General features: G+C 32.4%; 2 protein-coding genes across 7 annotated transcripts in view; one reads left to right on the top strand and one right to left on the bottom strand.

Annotated features, from left to right (window-relative positions):
• LOC123715208 (microtubule-associated serine/threonine-protein kinase 3) overlaps positions 1-5014 on the bottom strand; it is a 43378-nt gene extending 38364 nt beyond the window's left edge. For all 5 annotated transcript variants that reach the window (XM_045670133.1, XM_045670131.1, XM_045670132.1 and 2 more), the window contains exon 1: positions 4665-5014. In XM_045670133.1, coding sequence (XP_045526089.1) covers positions 4665-4797 — 133 coding nt within the window. In that variant the 5' untranslated portion in view covers positions 4798-5014. The remainder of the gene's footprint in view (positions 1-4664) is intronic.
• Positions 5015-5787: 773 nt separating this feature from the next.
• Positions 5788-17097, top strand: LOC123715104 (mediator of RNA polymerase II transcription subunit 26-like). Of its 2 annotated transcripts, none has more exons than XM_045669931.1 (10): positions 5788-5935; positions 8646-8720; positions 9626-9761; positions 10103-10179; positions 10833-10881; positions 11113-11214; positions 11334-11412; positions 11752-11980; positions 12142-12259; positions 12976-17097. In XM_045669931.1, exons 1-10 carry the CDS (start codon positions 5873-5875, stop codon positions 14019-14021), a joined length of 1974 nt encoding a protein of 657 aa, XP_045525887.1. In that variant the 5' UTR covers positions 5788-5872; the 3' UTR covers positions 14022-17097. The 2 variants fall into 2 exon arrangements, with proteins under 2 accessions (XP_045525887.1, XP_045525888.1); XM_045669932.1 differs by lacking the exon at positions 5788-5935 and adding an exon at positions 6005-6480.
• The last annotated feature ends 231 nt before the right edge of the window (positions 17098-17328 follow it).

Genomic DNA, 17328 nt, shown 5'->3' on the forward strand with positions numbered 1-17328 from the left:
ATTTTAAAAGACAGATCCTTCCCAAATGAGGCCACAATATGCTTCGTGATTAATTTTGTAACGGTAACAGCCCTATCCGAGTCTCAAATCAAAGATTGCTATGTCAAATGCAAGTGTGTCAGGTCAACGTACAATGCAGACAAGCTTAGGTCGAATCGTGATCAATTGTAACGTTTCTAGATTTCACATCAATATTTAGACTGAGTCTCATAGTACAATATAAGTACTTGAATTTTGAAAAATAAAACAGAATATCTATTTGGATGCATAAAGTAACTGGGCGAGAGGGCGATCGCGATAATAGTTATCGAGTTGTGCGGGTAGACCAACTACGAACCACAAAGTCTGTTGATCTCACAATCAAAAACACACTCTAAACAGCGCCTACAACAACTGCATGTCTTTATTTAAAAATATAAGTATATAGTATTGTCTTTTGTTAACACAGCTTTTACACATTAAGAAAAAAACTCTTTTCGAACGGATTGTAGCTATGTATTATTATTAAAAACTTACAATTATTTACATAATTTTAAATTTTGTCGTAAATAGTTTGCCGAGTTATGAAGCGGTCCAAATTCGCAAGCTATAAAACTTAATTACTTTCCGTTTTTATGTAGTGTTAAATTGTTAACATCGCTTCAAAGTAATTGCAATTCGATACAAATAATTAAATGGTTATGGGCGTCTATAATTCGTGGCTCGTGAAGGGCGCGTAAAACCAAGTCATGGTCGGAACAGCCTTGAACTGGTATGTACCACAATCTAATCATGTGGAACCTACTTGACCACTTCTTTACTCTCAAAGACAACAAACGTAAGAGCACCTTGACAGGTTTCAAGAAAAAAATCTAAGAAATAGTGGTGTAGGTTCAGTAATAACGAGTGGATATGCAAATTATAGCATTCAAGAATGTATTCATAACATTGAGTATATACATACAACTCAAAACATAGGCTCAGAAATAAACAGTTGACAGGTGTATCTATTCCATGACATGTCAACTGTTTCTTTAGCTTCTTCACAAACAAACGGGGCACAGAAAACAAAATAAGTGTCTTATATAATCAATTCCGTTGATTGTGTAAAAGCAAAGAGGTTACTTACATGCCGATATCGTGATCCATAAATAGTATTATTGTATATGAACAACCACAAAGTATTCTAATGCCCTTCCCTATCGTCTAGACACTATTGTAAACAAGAAATAAATTAATTAAAACACGAATTAAGTTCAGCGGCGGTTGTTGTATGGAGATGTTTAAATAAAACTATGTTTGAAACTGTGTAAGAACTGACTAATGGTTTAAAATGTGAAACTATCACAAAATTTGGCTTATGTCAGGGTTCATTAATTTATATAACACTTATGATAAAGGACATTATCGGAAACGAGAATATTAAAATACAATTAATAAGTGTGGCAAAGACTAATAAAGAACTCAATATTGGCTTCAAGTGTGATACGGTTGTTCACATTTGGCTTATGCTTCTAATTATTACCTAAAATATTTATATGTAACTTAACTAAAGATAGGTTACATAACTCACGTCTATTATTGTTATATCGTGGACCGTCGCCTTGCATACAATAACATCACCATGCGTAAGTGGCGCTTAGCATACTACGAATTACATATAATTAGACTACATGTTAATGTCGATTGAATGTTAAATGTCGAATACAGGGGGTATTCGACATTTAACATTCAATGGCCAAACCATTGGAAAATTATATAGTTCTGTTCTTTACAATATTTGCATATAAATAAATGTTGTTGGAAAAATATGTTGTTGCTAAATCTACTAAAATCCTCCGAAACCCTCCCAGCTGTCAATAATAATTACAGAGGTGTCTAATTATATCTTAATCAGAAATAATAAAAGCTGGTGCTAGTACGATCAATGTTACGTGAGTGAAATGATCGCCCTATAAAGCGATGAAGGGACCTTACATGTATTACAAGATCAATGCTGTAGTTTTATAGTTGCGTAGCCAAACCGCTATTAATAAGGAATTGCAGTAAGGACTATGTACTATATCACCAACTCTGTAAAATAGATTTAAACATAACTTATATTCACACTAAAACCGTCTAAATAAATAGCGGAATTAGTCTGAATTTCTTTAATTGAAAACTAGCGTGTACATAGAAAGCCTTGAAAAATAATTGCGAACCTGGGTTCTTAACCATGGTTCCAATTCATTTATTACGCGAGACGATCAGTATAAAACATCTATTGATGATATAATTTTATATAAAACCTTAACTAAACTAAATATTATTTACCTTTTAACTACACTAGTTTTACATACATATGATAGCTCGAAAAATCGTTTACATCAACCTTTTTATTGTAAGGATTTGAACTGTTTTTTAAATATTATTAACCAATCTTGAAATTTATGACCTCCTTGACAGCTGACGATAAGATAACAGGAACAAGCTATACACAAACACACGTTGACGTGTGATAATATCTATTGATTATTTACTACGGTCATTTCGTGTCTATTTCATGTTATAAAACCGGTACAGATGCTATTGTACGATTATTTCGTGACGGCTATGTATCTTACGACACATGCGTGGAAACCAAAATACATTCGAAACAGTTGTCAATATGGCTTATACCTTGTTGAGTTGAAGCTAGTAGTTGTGTAGTTTTCATAGAATTTATTTATTCAAGCATGAAAAATCTTTTTTATTTTACACTTTGCATGTTCAATTTTATTCAATATGATAAAATTTTAGTTCACTAAATTATACATATTACAGGTTTTTGATAGCAATATTAAACCAAATATAGTGTATGCCTGTTGGTATTTAATAAATGTAAATTAAGGATTTACATATTGTAAAAAAATTCATTCTGTCACAAGCTAGTTTTCAATACCATATTAAAACAAATACTATGGTATTAGGAATTCACATTTAAAAAAATACCTTTCCATTATGAATCACTTGAGGTAGGATTACTTCATAGTGATATCATGTATCAATATTTATAAGTACATAAGATATAGAAATATGTAGAGACAAGTGCAATTTATGTGCAACAGTAATTAGAATTAGTCTATTTGGCTAGTTTTCTTTTATCCTGAATTATAAATACAGATGAAACTCAGATCTCAGGCAGACCTTAAATCTAACTCTGTCATAACTGACTTAGTTTAGCCTAAGAAATGTCTAGGTAGTACTGTAAAATAAACTATTGTAGAACCTAAAGTGAAAACCCAATATATTTATAATGATCTAAGAATATTTAGATTTTACAATGTAGAATAATACCAATTCATGGACAAGTATATTGTTCTCACCCTCAAATCTCAAAATAGCACTTGAAAATTGCAAGTGAACCATAATACCAAGTGTGTTAAAATGTTGGTTAACCTGGGATCCTAGTGCTTGGCTCCATAAATTTAAGATAGTTAGATGTAATAGGTATATGATGAATATGGTAAAAAAAACATTTTTGCCCCTGTTTTGTATTTTTCTCTTAATTCTTTAGTGTGTAAGGAATTTTAGAAACACTGGTGTAGTTCTTCAGGCACCAAGTTTAAAATCATTACAGGTTTAATATAATTCTATGAATATTTTTAATAGTATGATAAGTAACATTGTAGAATTTACACAAGAGAAACAAAGCAAGTTTTAATCATCACACCAGTAAACACATCAGTTTTTATGACACAGTAAATTAAATCAAGCCATGAGAATTTCTCAACATAGATTTAACAATTGCTAACTGTATCATAAGTGATTGAGGTCACTTATTCACTAAGTAATAAGTAGGTATTACATATTAAGACTTTAATAAATTTATAGTTGTTATTAAGCATATCTATTGATATTTTGTTTCTATCTTAGACTTCAAAATAAATGATATAATATTAAAAAAAATCGATAATTATTATTAATTTGAATAATGTATGATGAGTGTATTCCATTAGAAATATTAGATTACTAGGTATCTCATTTAGGATACATAATTTTTTTGCTAATATCGAATAAACATAGTTAATGGCCTGTACCCATTTCTATATCATATGCGGAAACATTTACCAACACATAATTAGATGCTGTCAATGTGTGAAATGTAAACATGGCTGGGTGTAAAAATATAATTACAATATATTGAAATAACCTCTTCATTTATTTTACATTTTTGTGAAAATACATTTTATTTAAATATTTATACATTTAAAAGGTGGTCTTGGCTCCCGTAGCAGTTCCTATTGCATTTGCAGGTCTGCAATGTGTTGTAGTGAAGAAAGTATAGTTGTATATTTATAGCCTCCATAAACATAGGTTGCATAAAGTTTATCTAAATTTATTTTGTTTAATCTTTTAAGTTGCACATACCTTAGTAAACCTTGACTATAATTATTAAACACTCATATTTGTAGCTTGTCACAATAAACTCGTGAATTAATACAATCCTTACTCGAAATTTTTATTACCCTTAAATTATGGGTGTGAAGGTACACATAATAATTGACATTTAATTAACCGTGTTACCGCATGTGCGAGTTAGAAATACTTTGTAATATCGCGGTTATTAGGCCGAAGTCACGCCTTTACAGCTGAGCAAACCCAAACACGGTACATAAATAAAACTAGAACCGAAACAAATAAATTAAATTAATTTCATTATTTACCTTCAGCGCTCTGATTAAGCGACGATGGAGCAGCAGACGTCGACAAATTTTTCTTCTGTTCGCTTTTAGGCGGATCAGAGTCAGAATCGTCGAAAACCAGCGTCCTGACCGATTGGGAGCACCGACGATCCATTGCCTCTCACTACACAACACACTGAACTTATATTTTCGCCATTTCAATTTTAAAAAGATTTAAAATCTCCATCACAACACAAATGAAACCCCATCGGTTTCCGCGTAAAGAGACGCTTTATTTTCAAAACGAAATTACCGAATGCACGATTTCACTAACCACCAGTGCCATATTATATTGCGGCCTACAAGACCAAAATGAAAATACATTCACACAAATAAATACAATCAAAATGACATTTTGCAACTTTTCAAATCACAAGTTTGCCTCTGTGGTTTAAAGATGGTCTGGCAAGCGGTGTGTCTGTCGAACACAGTGTTACCAGTTTTAACGGGATGGCAGTTTTATAATCTGTATTTTTAATTCATATATAAACTTGTTATTAATGTCTCAGAAATCCCAATCCAATACTTATAATGTTGTATGAAGTCTATATAATAATGCATAAAATGTTTTAGTTTCAACTATAGAAAGAACGTTAATATTTATAATCTATTTAAAAACTACTACTGATACTACTACATCTATAAATGAAGATTTTATTATTTTTATACAAACTATATTGAAATCATAAATTAGATTATTTTTTAACAGAATAACTAATAACATTATAATCTACATTAAATTTATTTAAGCATGCTCCACCAAACGATTAAAAATGCAACTATTTCTTAAATGTTGCCAGTCATAATACATATAAAGAAAATAAAGTTGCTATGTTTTGATGATACAATTTTTATAAGAATAACCAAATACACTAGAAAATATTTTCAGATTACAAAAATGAACTTTTTAATGTTATTTTTGATACAAAAGATAAATTTATTTATAAATATAGGTTCCAATTATTAATTCCTTAAACCACTAGTAGTGCCATCTATTTTCTGCCTGTTGTCAAATTTTAGGTTTTCCTGTCAAAAGAAACGGAAAAACACGAGTGTGCGTCGCCTTTACTAGATATCAGCTGAATTATTCGGCTAAAATGCCCTGGCACGGGCATACGTAGTCGTCGGTCCGCCATTACGACGCAGCCGAGACACGTTCGTCGTATTTAGTTAAATATTTTCGTTTATAAATGAGTTATAACGCTCATGAGCTAAGTAATCGGCTTCTTAATGCGTTGGATAGCAATTACAATGTAAGTTTCCAAAGTATAAAGACAAATACAGCCGATATGAAAGCCGGAGATTTGGAAACGGTCTGTTCGGGCCTGTGACACCCGACTCGAGTTGCGACTGACCCTCTTGGGAGGCTGAATAATGTATCTAAGTGGTCAACACGGCCGTCAAGGCTGAATTATTACATTCAATAGTACCAGTAGCACGTGTAATATGAGAATCGTTGTGGAATTATAGTGTGTGTTACAATACGTGAGCGTTGCGACTGATGTTCGGGGCCACTGACGTCGTCAGCTCACCTCTCGTCCCTCCGTCCCTAGTGCCAAATGTTTTGCAATGTGAAAGTGTGGAATTGTGCCACGCGTGTTTTTTCTTTTAATTTCTGGTTAGATGAAGTGAATTTTGCCCTGATAGATTTCGTAATGAAGTATAAAATTGTTAGATTGTTCGATATGACCTAACGTGATTGCTTTGAGAGTCAATGTTTGCAGTATGCTTGGCTAGTTTATGTCGAATATATTACAGGATTCGATATAATGTTATTCTGTAGAGGGTGCATTTTCAGGTCAGTTTAGTTTTACAAATAGCTGCAGGACACTATTAGTCAGGCATGTGGTATTTTAATATTTGTTATGGCCTCTAATTTCCTATCATTACATATATTTTAATAACTTAAATCTTACAAAACATTAAATATCTTTTTATATTATGTAGGATACATTATGAATAAACTGGAAGTTTATTATTGTGTAAAATATAACCCTCCATGAACTTAGTTTTTGCTCATCACTGGTCATTACACTGCTGATGTACAATGACCCTTTCATTAATAATTCAACAGGAAGTAGTAGAAGGGTCAATTCAAAATGGACACATTTATCCCGTTTCCTATAATTACCCCCTGCTTAGGTTATAAGGTTATGGAAAAGGGATGTAGTTGTCTCCATGCAGCCTCTTTACAAATCCAAATTTTCAATAATTTTAATTTCCACTTATTTTACATATCAATGTTATCATTTTCTAAAAACACAAAATATATTCAAGGTATTAATACCTAATTATTATATTGAGTTCCACCTACCACACTTAAAATATTATGTGCAGCTTTTTCATAGCTATTATATAATATAACAAAATAAAGGTTTTGGTCTGTGCAATGGGAGCTGTTAATACTTATGATATTATTTGTAAAATATCACTTCAAGTTATAAAAATAGATTTATATTTTACCTTACCAAAAACTTACAAGAACTCTACTAATTTTTATGTGGAGGAAGTTGGAAACATTTTTGATAAATTTAAAATACTGGTTATAATTTTTCTAAAAATATAATATGTTATTTATTTTTAGTATCTGTCATCTTATCAAATCATTTAATATATGCTACCTATGATACAATTTTTGATCTATAATTAGGACTTTTAAAGTCGAGCCCTGTCTGAATTCTGCTAAACAAAAAGTGGGTCTGGTGTCATGCGAAATGTTAAAAGGACCAGAATTGTCTTTTTCAGTGATTCGGTTTTTTTTGTTTGTACTTATGTCGGCCATAACATCTTCAACTATACAACATTTTAGTTTGCAGAATATTTAAAAAATAACAGTTATAAATTGTATAAAATCATGATAAAAGTCTTGAATGACTTCTTTTATTTCTTTATAATGATTGTAGCAAATGCACACCTTTGAAATTCAAAACTATTTTTTCACTGATAAGAATTGAATGGATTTGTTTTGATTTAGTAGTCAAAACTTAAATCATTAATCATAGCTGCTTTCAATTTGTGTTATTACTCAGGTTATTTTTTATTTTACTAATAACCTAATTTTTAAAAAGGTTAGGCTCCTTAATTTAGGTTTTTTATTTAAATTGAAAAAAAATGATTGTAACAGGTATTAACTATGATATTGATCCATCCAAATGACAAAATACTTTGTATGTATATCTAAAGTAATATGTGTGCTAGATCTTGTACTTCTTATATAGATGACATTTTATCCTTATGGATCCATTGGTCACAAGGCTTAAATATAAACAACAGACTAAGTGGGAAAATGAGAATAGAAATTAACTATAAAGTACTACAATAGTTTAGTTAATGTTGTTGACTACTTGTTATAAGCTATTGCCAGAACTTATACATCCCTGAGTTGGGTGTAAAGGTTCTTAAACTTGGAACTACTTGAATTGAATTTCAAAGCAATCTTATGCATCTGTTTTATAGCTCAAAATTTATTGTTTAAGTAAATATATAGGTTTGAAATCATTTACTGTAATTTCTACTTTTACAATCTAAAACTGTACATTTAAAGTTAAATTTTATTTGGTGTTTAGGTGCTCCTGGTCTGTCAATAAAGATTATGTTTAATTTGAAGGCTAATGCAGAGCTCTCGAGCAAAACTATAATTGTAGCCATAGAATACTGATTATTTTCCCTTTTAGTAAAAAAGATTTTTACTTACATACATAAAAAAATTGTCTGTACATACACAGTGATTCATTAATTGTAACTATTCCTTGGGTTAAAGGTTTTGTTATCAGGCCATCATCATACAAAAAAATAACTTTTTCAAAGATTTGTAATTATTAATGATATTTTTTTATGAGTTCTTAACACAACTATTCCACAACTATTCTTAGTACATCCTATATATAATATGAAAATTGAATTTAGCTACAGTAATTATTTCCATATTGACAACACTTTAGATGTATTTTACTTAATTTGCAGGTCGTCGACATGCAAGCAGTTAATGAAATTATATCAATTTTGGAGAAATTCAATATTACAAAAGAGCTGTTGGAGGTAAGTAATTTACATTATTTTCCATCTAAATACTTACATAGTGATTTATGTCGAAAATAAAATTAACTCCATTAACCCTGCATTAAATGATTATAAAAAAACTGTTTATTACCCATATTCTATATTTAAATTATAAAATACGAAAATATATGAAATGTACAAAACTAGTCTTTTTCAGTTGTAATATAAACTTTGACATACATTCATATATTTGCTAATATATAAATGGACTCTGTCAAATTACTCTGGCTTTAATAGATTTTTACTGAAGAGCTCACTTAAATGCATGACAAATCAATGATTATGTTAAAATGTACAGGAACTCCTTTAATTTTTTTGTGAATTCAGCTATTTTTTACTTTATTCAAAAAGTGAATAGTAGAAAAGTATGTTTAAAAGATAAACTAAATATACCCTTTTTTTAAATTTAAATAATAAGGATTATATGCTGTACTGTACTGTTCAGGTAAATGTCATTGTGAAAACAGTGCTTTTGTCTATCTATTATGAATAACAATGAATGATTTGAGATCATATTTTTCCAAATGTTCTATGGCTACCTGTTCCTACTTTTGTTTTTGAATTGCACTATTGTTATTTGTACCCTTATTGTTAAAAAGCGGATTTTTTACTGTTAGGTCAATACTTCTACATTAGTATTGGCTTTTTTCGTAAATAATTAAGTGAATTGCCGTAACCTGTTACTAATAATGCTACTTTTACTTTTTCTTTTCAGTCGCTTTTTGTACATTATTTTGTACACTATAATCTTAGGTAATATATAAATGATGTAATGTACAACCTACACTTTTTACTATTTTATAACATAAAAGTAACTCCCATCAACGTTAAATCCGCTAAGATATTTCCTGAACTTTTTTTAACATTCAACAATATTATTTCAGACCACCCGATTAGGCAAGCACGTGAATGAACTGAGGCGTAAGACGAGCGATCCAACACTCGCGCGTCGCGCCAAGGTGCTCGTCAAGAGGTGGCGGGACCTCGTTATTCCTGCTGTAGCGTCGCCAGCCCACGCCGGTAACTGCAAAATAGATTTTAATTACTAAGCATTTATTATTTTCAAGTCATTTTTTGCTCAGGTAACTCTTAGGATTCTATTTTACATTACATGACATTTTTAATAACAGGGGATTATTAACTTCTTAGACTATCGTACAAGTCTTTTATCATAGATGATTATTATTATTATTAAAATCTCCTAATAGTATGCCAATTCTCCCTTAGCCTCAAAATTCTTTCATATAGGATTTGATTTTATTTCACTTTGTAAATAATTTAATATGTCCAAACATTATGTATTGGTGTTGATGCTAATGATACGTTTATAAATAATACATCTTGTATATAAAATGTTTTAGGTTCCAACCGATCTTCTGCAGAACGAAGCACTCGACGTCCTGGCGGCACCCCCCTCACCTCGCCGGCTCTTATTAGGGTAGGTGGTGATTGAACTAACTAATAATATAAATGAACTCAAACTCAACACATACATTTACTACCAGTTCGCAAGACAAGGGCGTAGAGCGGGCAAGAAGGAACTATCAAGAAACTTTCCGCCACTCTTATCGCTAAGTTATATATCGTAAATAATATGCTTATCTCATTTCACGTCAAAACTAGTACTGAAAAGATTTTTCTGCTAGTTATTGGTTATTTGGATGATTTGGTCCAGGCATAACACTTTAAAAGACGGACAAGCACGTGGCCAAATTAAGCTATTTCTTGCGACTGTAACTAGAGACCCTAATCAAGAATAAAAAATTAAACTTTACCTATATTAACGATTAAGTTAATTTTAAAACTTAATAGGAGTTTCCCTGAATTGCTCTGTTTTTATATCAAAATGGTAGCAATTAGAACAAACACTAGTACAGTATTTGATTAGTCCACTATTTATAATATACCCGAAGGTCCGACACTTGGCGCAAACTATATAATAATAATAAAAATATATTTTATTTAGGCATACTGCATACATATAGATAGAATTCAGTATTTAACGCGTTCAGAAAATATATTGAACATTGGACTTATTTATTGACCTTCCAAGTTAATTTGCGTTTTGATAACAGATTGTTAATATTACAGCAAGGTTTGAGTCCCGCCGTGCCCAGCCCACGATTGCCGTCGAGGCCAGGTAATTCACACCTTTAATCTAATACATCTTAAATTTCTAGGATTTATTATTACTACTAATTGATAAACTAATTTTCAATAGTGTAAAATATAACATATCATCCCAAATAAATAATACAAAGGTATCGCGTATAAATAAATTCGCATGTTTTTAGATTTTCTGAACATATTTTTTCTTATTATCAGTGATTGATTTACATCAGTAGTTTTAAAAACTCTCTTATTTTGACAGCATGGGGCGGTTACGAGTCGGACTCTCAGGATGTAATCTTGGTGGATGACGACCCACCACCACCACCTGTACCCACACACGCACACAAACCGGCTACGCCGCGTAAGTATACGCAGATCTAGATTGGTTACTAATTTGGTAATCGCATTTTAACATTTTCATTAAAAAAAATTGAAAGTACATATCTATTTTTGGTGATTTGTGTGTGTGTGTGTTTATAGCCGTGAAACGCGCACTTACTCCAGAGTCAGTCGATGACGACAAAAAAGCCAAACGGGACAAGAAGCCCAAGAAACGAAGGTACTTGTGCTATAATTTTTTTTATTTTTTTCGCCAAAAAGGAAAGCTTATATTAACTTACGCATTCCTATTTATCCATTTTTAAAACAAACAAAAGTTCCTTCATTCAAAATACTATATCGATATCTCACAAAATCTGGACTAATAATTTACTGAGTCGTCCTAGCCTCTTGCTAAGAAATGATTCAGTTTTATTTCTGTTTTCATTTTATCAGTCCAGTCTGAGTGTCAAAAAGCAGCCTTAATCAATTAATTCAAAATGAATAGGTACAAATAATGTCTACTTGATTATAGATTTGATACCATCGCTTTCACTTCATACTAATCATATATCCATAGGGGTCACGGTAGAGCTGGGTCTGGCGTAGAAACGACAATACCAGCAGTGCCTGGGGTGCCTCAAACCCCGGCAGGCATCCCCAATACCACAGCAACGCCCGGGGCCAATAACGCCTGGCCGGCAAGAAATGGATCTGGCCCGGAAAGGCGGAAGAATGGCTGGAGAAGGGATAAACCGGACCCATATGCTGCTCTGGTCAATAGGATCCCACCAGCTGGAGGCAAAAAGGTAACAAGACGAGAATTCATTTATTATTTTGTATCAAATACATTTTAAGAAGATTAAGGTATACCATATATAAGATTAAATATGCTCGGTTATCATAATATATTAAAAGTTGTTATTATTCTTTACGAAATTATGTAAAAGGCATACTAACTAATTTCTAGGTAAAAACGACAGCAGAACTGCTAGAGCAGATCCAGTCACGGACGGGGGGCAAAGCTAGTGCACCTCCCTCGCCGAATTCCCCTCACTCGCCTGACGTCATGCTAATAGAGCCCGATGGTACGTTTTTTCTATATCAAAATATTACCACAAAACATTCAATAAATATGTATACCACTGTATAGTATGTATGACACTTAAGGGACTGTGCATACTTTGACGTTACAAAGAGTTGTTGTTAAATGGAAAAAAGAAAAATCTGTATTTAAAAAAAAAAGTTTATTTCAGACTAGCGTTAGTAATTACATAAAAAAAACAATTTTTATTTGAACGCTATTGCGTATAGTGTGTTATTTTCATTTGACGTCTTTTGTAGCACTAGTTATTAATAATGTTGTATTTTTTAACTTATTCATATATATTTCAAATCTTGCTATATTGAGGGATCTTCCTTATAAACCACGTGCAAGCAATCCCAATTCGTAAACAAAGGTTCGTAGGATTTATTAAAAAGTTCGGTACGTATTATGCCGACAGTCGAGTTTATTACGCTAGTGCGATAAAGCGACAAAAGAATGTACACAGCTCCGCAATTTTAACTTATTTCGGCTACTTAAAATGTACTTTTAAGTATATAATTCATTATTGAGGGTGGTTGTAATGCTATGAGAGTGTATCAATGTATGGAAGACAATCTATACCAACCAAAGCCAATTGATTTCGACGCCTTAGGATGTTTTTCGTTAAATCGAGGGACGTTACATGGACTTTACACTGTATATTGCCATAGAGTTAATTAGAGAAACTTTAATAACTGTTGCATCCTTACATTCCAGAACCACCAGTAAGCGTGGATTCACCCTTGCGGAATGGGGAAAGCGAAGCCCCCCGAGAACCTCAATGGCTTCTTGAGCCCCTCGAGGACGAGCGGGAATGGGCTCCCTGTATATGCGACCCGGACGTAGGACCCGATCCCGCGTGTCCGGCTGACTCGCCCACCATAGTTCAGCCGGAACACGTCCACGCCCTACACCATGCGTTTCTCCCTGGGGTCAATGGCACCCGCGCCCCCCTCCACCCTCATAAATTCGCAGTTCGACCATCCATCGACCCCAATGACCCCTCTCTCTTCGCGACAGTCGTCCCGCTCTATAATTATTCAGACTACGCTAACGATTTCTGTGTCAAGAATATGTCTCGACTTCCGCTATGTCGGCATATTCCCGCAAGAGAATTTGCCCCCTCGCCTCCTTCGCCTCCACCCAGACCACCACCACCCTCCCCGCGACCTTACCCCATCGAAGACATCAAAGCTGAAGATGAGTCCTCATCGCCTAGTCTTATGAAAACTGAATCTGAAATGGAAATAGACATCAAGCCAGAGATCAACGAGAGATTGAAGCCTTCCCCTACCCAAAATGTTGATAAACAGCCGACGATAGAAGTTAAGGAAATTAAAGAAGAACCACAACAACAGTTCTCTGTCACATCCCCAGGACACAGAACAGTGGAAAGAACGAAAGAAAACAATGAAGGTCTCAGTGATCCCATTGAGGATAAAATGGACCTAGATGTCAAAGAAGAAAAAGTAGTGCAAAAAGTTTTAGAATCGCCTACTTTCAATCTAGACGGAAGGACTTTGTATGAAAACTGTGTGTCTTGTGTAAATTCAGTGCCGTTTAGGTATGAGAACGCGTCGTGTGCCCCAGTCCTAACGTTTCCTAGGGAAGATGTGTCGGACAGTGTGAATAATGCCTTAGAGAGCATTGAAACTGAGCGGGATGAGATAGGCCGGCCGGTAAAGGCTACGCACTTCGCGGAATGGCACGAGTGTGCAAAGCTCGGTGACCTGATAGCCCTTCCGTACGTCGTCATCGACTGACCAAAGCCCAAAGCTTCCGGTGTTCCAAGTGTCCTTAAAGTAGGTATAAGTGTACATAGTGAGTGACTCGAATACACTCAGTTTGAGATGAGAACGTGCGTAACTTCATACAAACTGAGTTTGGTTACGGATTTTTATAGTCTATGACATGTTGGTTTGTGTTACATGAGCAGGTTTACAATGAGACTTCTATAAATTTAACCCGTCTCTGCTTCTTAGACTGTCCCCAAAATAGTAATTTAGATGTCCTGTCTTTATATATTTTTTGATAATGAGTTGAGCAAAATGTGTCTGCATTAACATGGTGATTTATTTGTAACAAAGTTTCAAATTCATTCATACTTATCTCTTGCAACGTATCAGTACAATAAAGCTAAATCTGAAGCATTAAATTGTAGAGATATATATAAAATTAACAAAGGAATAGAACTTGCTTGTGTAACACAAAGTGTTAATTTCCAAAGTGGTGTGTTGTGATATCGGGCCGGCCCGAGATTCGACAAAATCTCTAGACTGTTTCATTGAGTTATTGTTACCGATTGTGATTTATAATGAATTAGGTAATTATAGGAGTTCCAATTGTATATTATACATATATATTGCTATATCAAGTCAAAATATCAAATAATTTATTGACCATTGTTGGATAAGGGTGTGGGAGGTTTTGGATAAGATCATTTGTAATGCAAATTTATTAGCTTCAGATACATGCTAGAAATACAGATTGAAATAGAATATTATTTTTTACTGACTAAAGTCGCAGTATTTTTTTTTTCATTACCATGGAAACATGCCGAAATCTAGATTTTTTAAAACCAGATCAAATTGACACGATTTTAAGTATATCCAAAATATTAATAAAAAAAACTTATTTTATTATTATCACGAACCTCCCACAAATAGAATGGTTTAATATATTTTCAATATGCTGCAAATTTAGGTAGTCAAGCCCCGAGCTAATGTGTTTTATGATTTTGAGCCAGCGAATATTTTTCTCTTCAAAACATTCATCTCAATCAGAATTTCATATTATTGTAATATTTAAAATCTTAGTATTGTTGTCCACAAAGTTAACGTCACAAATGTCTTGTTACTGTGTATCATATATTAAATTAATGAATTCATAATTTTTAAAGGTTATGAAAAACTTAAATACCTTTTTTATTTAGAAAGTAGAAAAATATTCAATGGCTCTGTGTCACTTCTGTGTTGTTAAATGTTGTTAAAGGTTCGGGGCCAACACGACTTAATGGGTCCGCAATAATCTCGTATGTGCCACATTTCTGTGCCAGGTATTTTATAATGTCCGTCTTGTAGTTGCTGCTTAAAAACAAGAATGGGATTTTATATAAATATTTAGTTTTTTGTGTTTCACAGATACTTCGATGGACCAAAATGTATTTTAATCTAGATTTTTTATTCAACCAACCGGTTTTCTTTTAATGACTATACGAACTTGAAATGTTGTGATTTTTAAAAATTTTGATATGAATTTTGTATTTTCCCTTCAAACATTTTTAATAACACCTTTTCTTGTATACCTTGCTTTTTTCACGACCAGAAAAATCTAGTGTTTTAAATAAAAATGGTTTTAAAATTGTAAGTTGCTTACTACATATTTTCTTCTTATAAATGTACACAATAAAAAAGTTGAGCATATTTTTGTAGTGACAGTTGTCAAATCTAAACAATAAGATCCCATTTTTGTTATTTAACAGCAGCGTACATGTTTCAAACTTCAGGCGCTTTTGGAGGAAAACCGATGAATTTCTATAGAAAATTATTTGAAAATATTCATATCATATGCTATTTTTTGTTACACTGACCAAAATGTAAATACCTCTAAAAGTGCCTTCTTTTATAATAAGATTTGTCCAATGTTAAACAGGCTGAGAATGAACCGTACACACAGTACTGTTTGCTGTCGACATATACTGATAAACTGTTGCTCCGCTTTCTAAAGTATTAATTGTGAATATATTGAAAATTTCATAAAACACCGCTAAAGTATTGTGTGTGCGATGATCTATATATTTAGTGTATACAAATTATTCAAAGATTTCCAAATTGTTTTAGGTTAAACCGATTGACATTTTTGCAATATTGTTATGTATATATGTTTGTAATTTGTTTTTGATTTACGTCTCTGTGTTTATTGTTAAATCAATTTGACATTTTAGCAGTACTCTCAATTTTATTGCCTTAAGGTATAGTATGTCAAATCTGACATAACTCAGTTGCATAAACACCTCAACTATGCAAATAATAATGAATCATTAAATTGGTGCTTTCCACATTTTGCTTGTTTATTTTCGTTCTATTTAATTTTAATCCCATGAAAAATACAACTATTTTATCACAAAAAAAGCGCCATATATTTCCTAAAAAAAGCACTGTAAGGTTGATTTATTTATCAATTGCCTTATTTGTTTAAATTAACTATTAAATGTGTACAAAGATTATTTATAAAATTTGGCTAATAACCAAAAAAAATTGCTCAACAAATGAATAATTGTAAGTTGTTAGATAGGTAGATTGTATAGAGATCTTGTTGCATCTATGGTTTTTTAAATTATATTTTGATTTTTTCTTAGTAACCTTATTCATTTCAGCTTATTTGCATAAATGTATGGCTTTGCTTAGGTTTACGCTCGTTTTTCATTATCATACCGATTGTATCGTGGAATTTCTATTTTAGAAATTTTGGTACTGTTAAATTGCTGGTAGAAATAGATAAGCATTTATAATGATATTGTTGTTCATGTTTAAGAGAACTGTATAGATATTTCAAATAATACTTTTAACAAGTACAAGCTATAATGTTTACTCTTTAAGTAGACGGCGTTGAAACAAAATTGCTATTTTTTTGAAGTATCTATTATCTACCCCAATTTTTATAATTTACATTATTTAGCGGACCCATTAAGAGACGTGTCTAAAAACGCCTTAAGTATATGCGCGGGTGAGTCCGGTCGCGGAGCTTGTATAGATGACTGTAACCTGGAGACTGCCTTGATGGACTTGATCCAGATTTTTGGTAAAATATAAAAGCAAAATATATGTGTTTTTATTACGACTACACGTTTTATTTATCTCCCAGTTCTAATATATCAAAATGTGATTTTTTTGTTCCAAATTTGATTTTTTTTGTTTCAAATTTGATTTGCTGATATTACTGGTTGCTTTAAAAAGTACGAAACCAATAAAATTTAATCACCATGCTCTATTGTATGATTTAAAATTTCCGCACCGACAATATGAAGTCCATAGGCACCTTCGTTTATATCTTTCATACCCGCCATGGGTA

The sequence above is a fragment of the Pieris brassicae genome, chromosome 10 (assembly GCF_905147105.1).
Source record: "Pieris brassicae chromosome 10, ilPieBrab1.1, whole genome shotgun sequence".
Taxonomy (NCBI): Eukaryota; Metazoa; Arthropoda; class Insecta; order Lepidoptera; family Pieridae; genus Pieris; species Pieris brassicae.

Coding starts and splice junctions, on each gene's coding strand:
- LOC123715104 (XM_045669931.1), top strand. CDS start 5,873: ATGAGTTATAACGCTCATGAGCTAAGTAATCGGCTTCTTAATGCGTTG. Junction 5,936..8,645: donor CGTTGGATAGCAATTACAAT/GTAAGTTTCCAA, acceptor CTTAATTTGCAG/GTCGTCGACATGCAAGCAGT. Junction 8,721..9,625: donor TTACAAAAGAGCTGTTGGAG/GTAAGTAATTTA, acceptor ATATTATTTCAG/ACCACCCGATTAGGCAAGCA.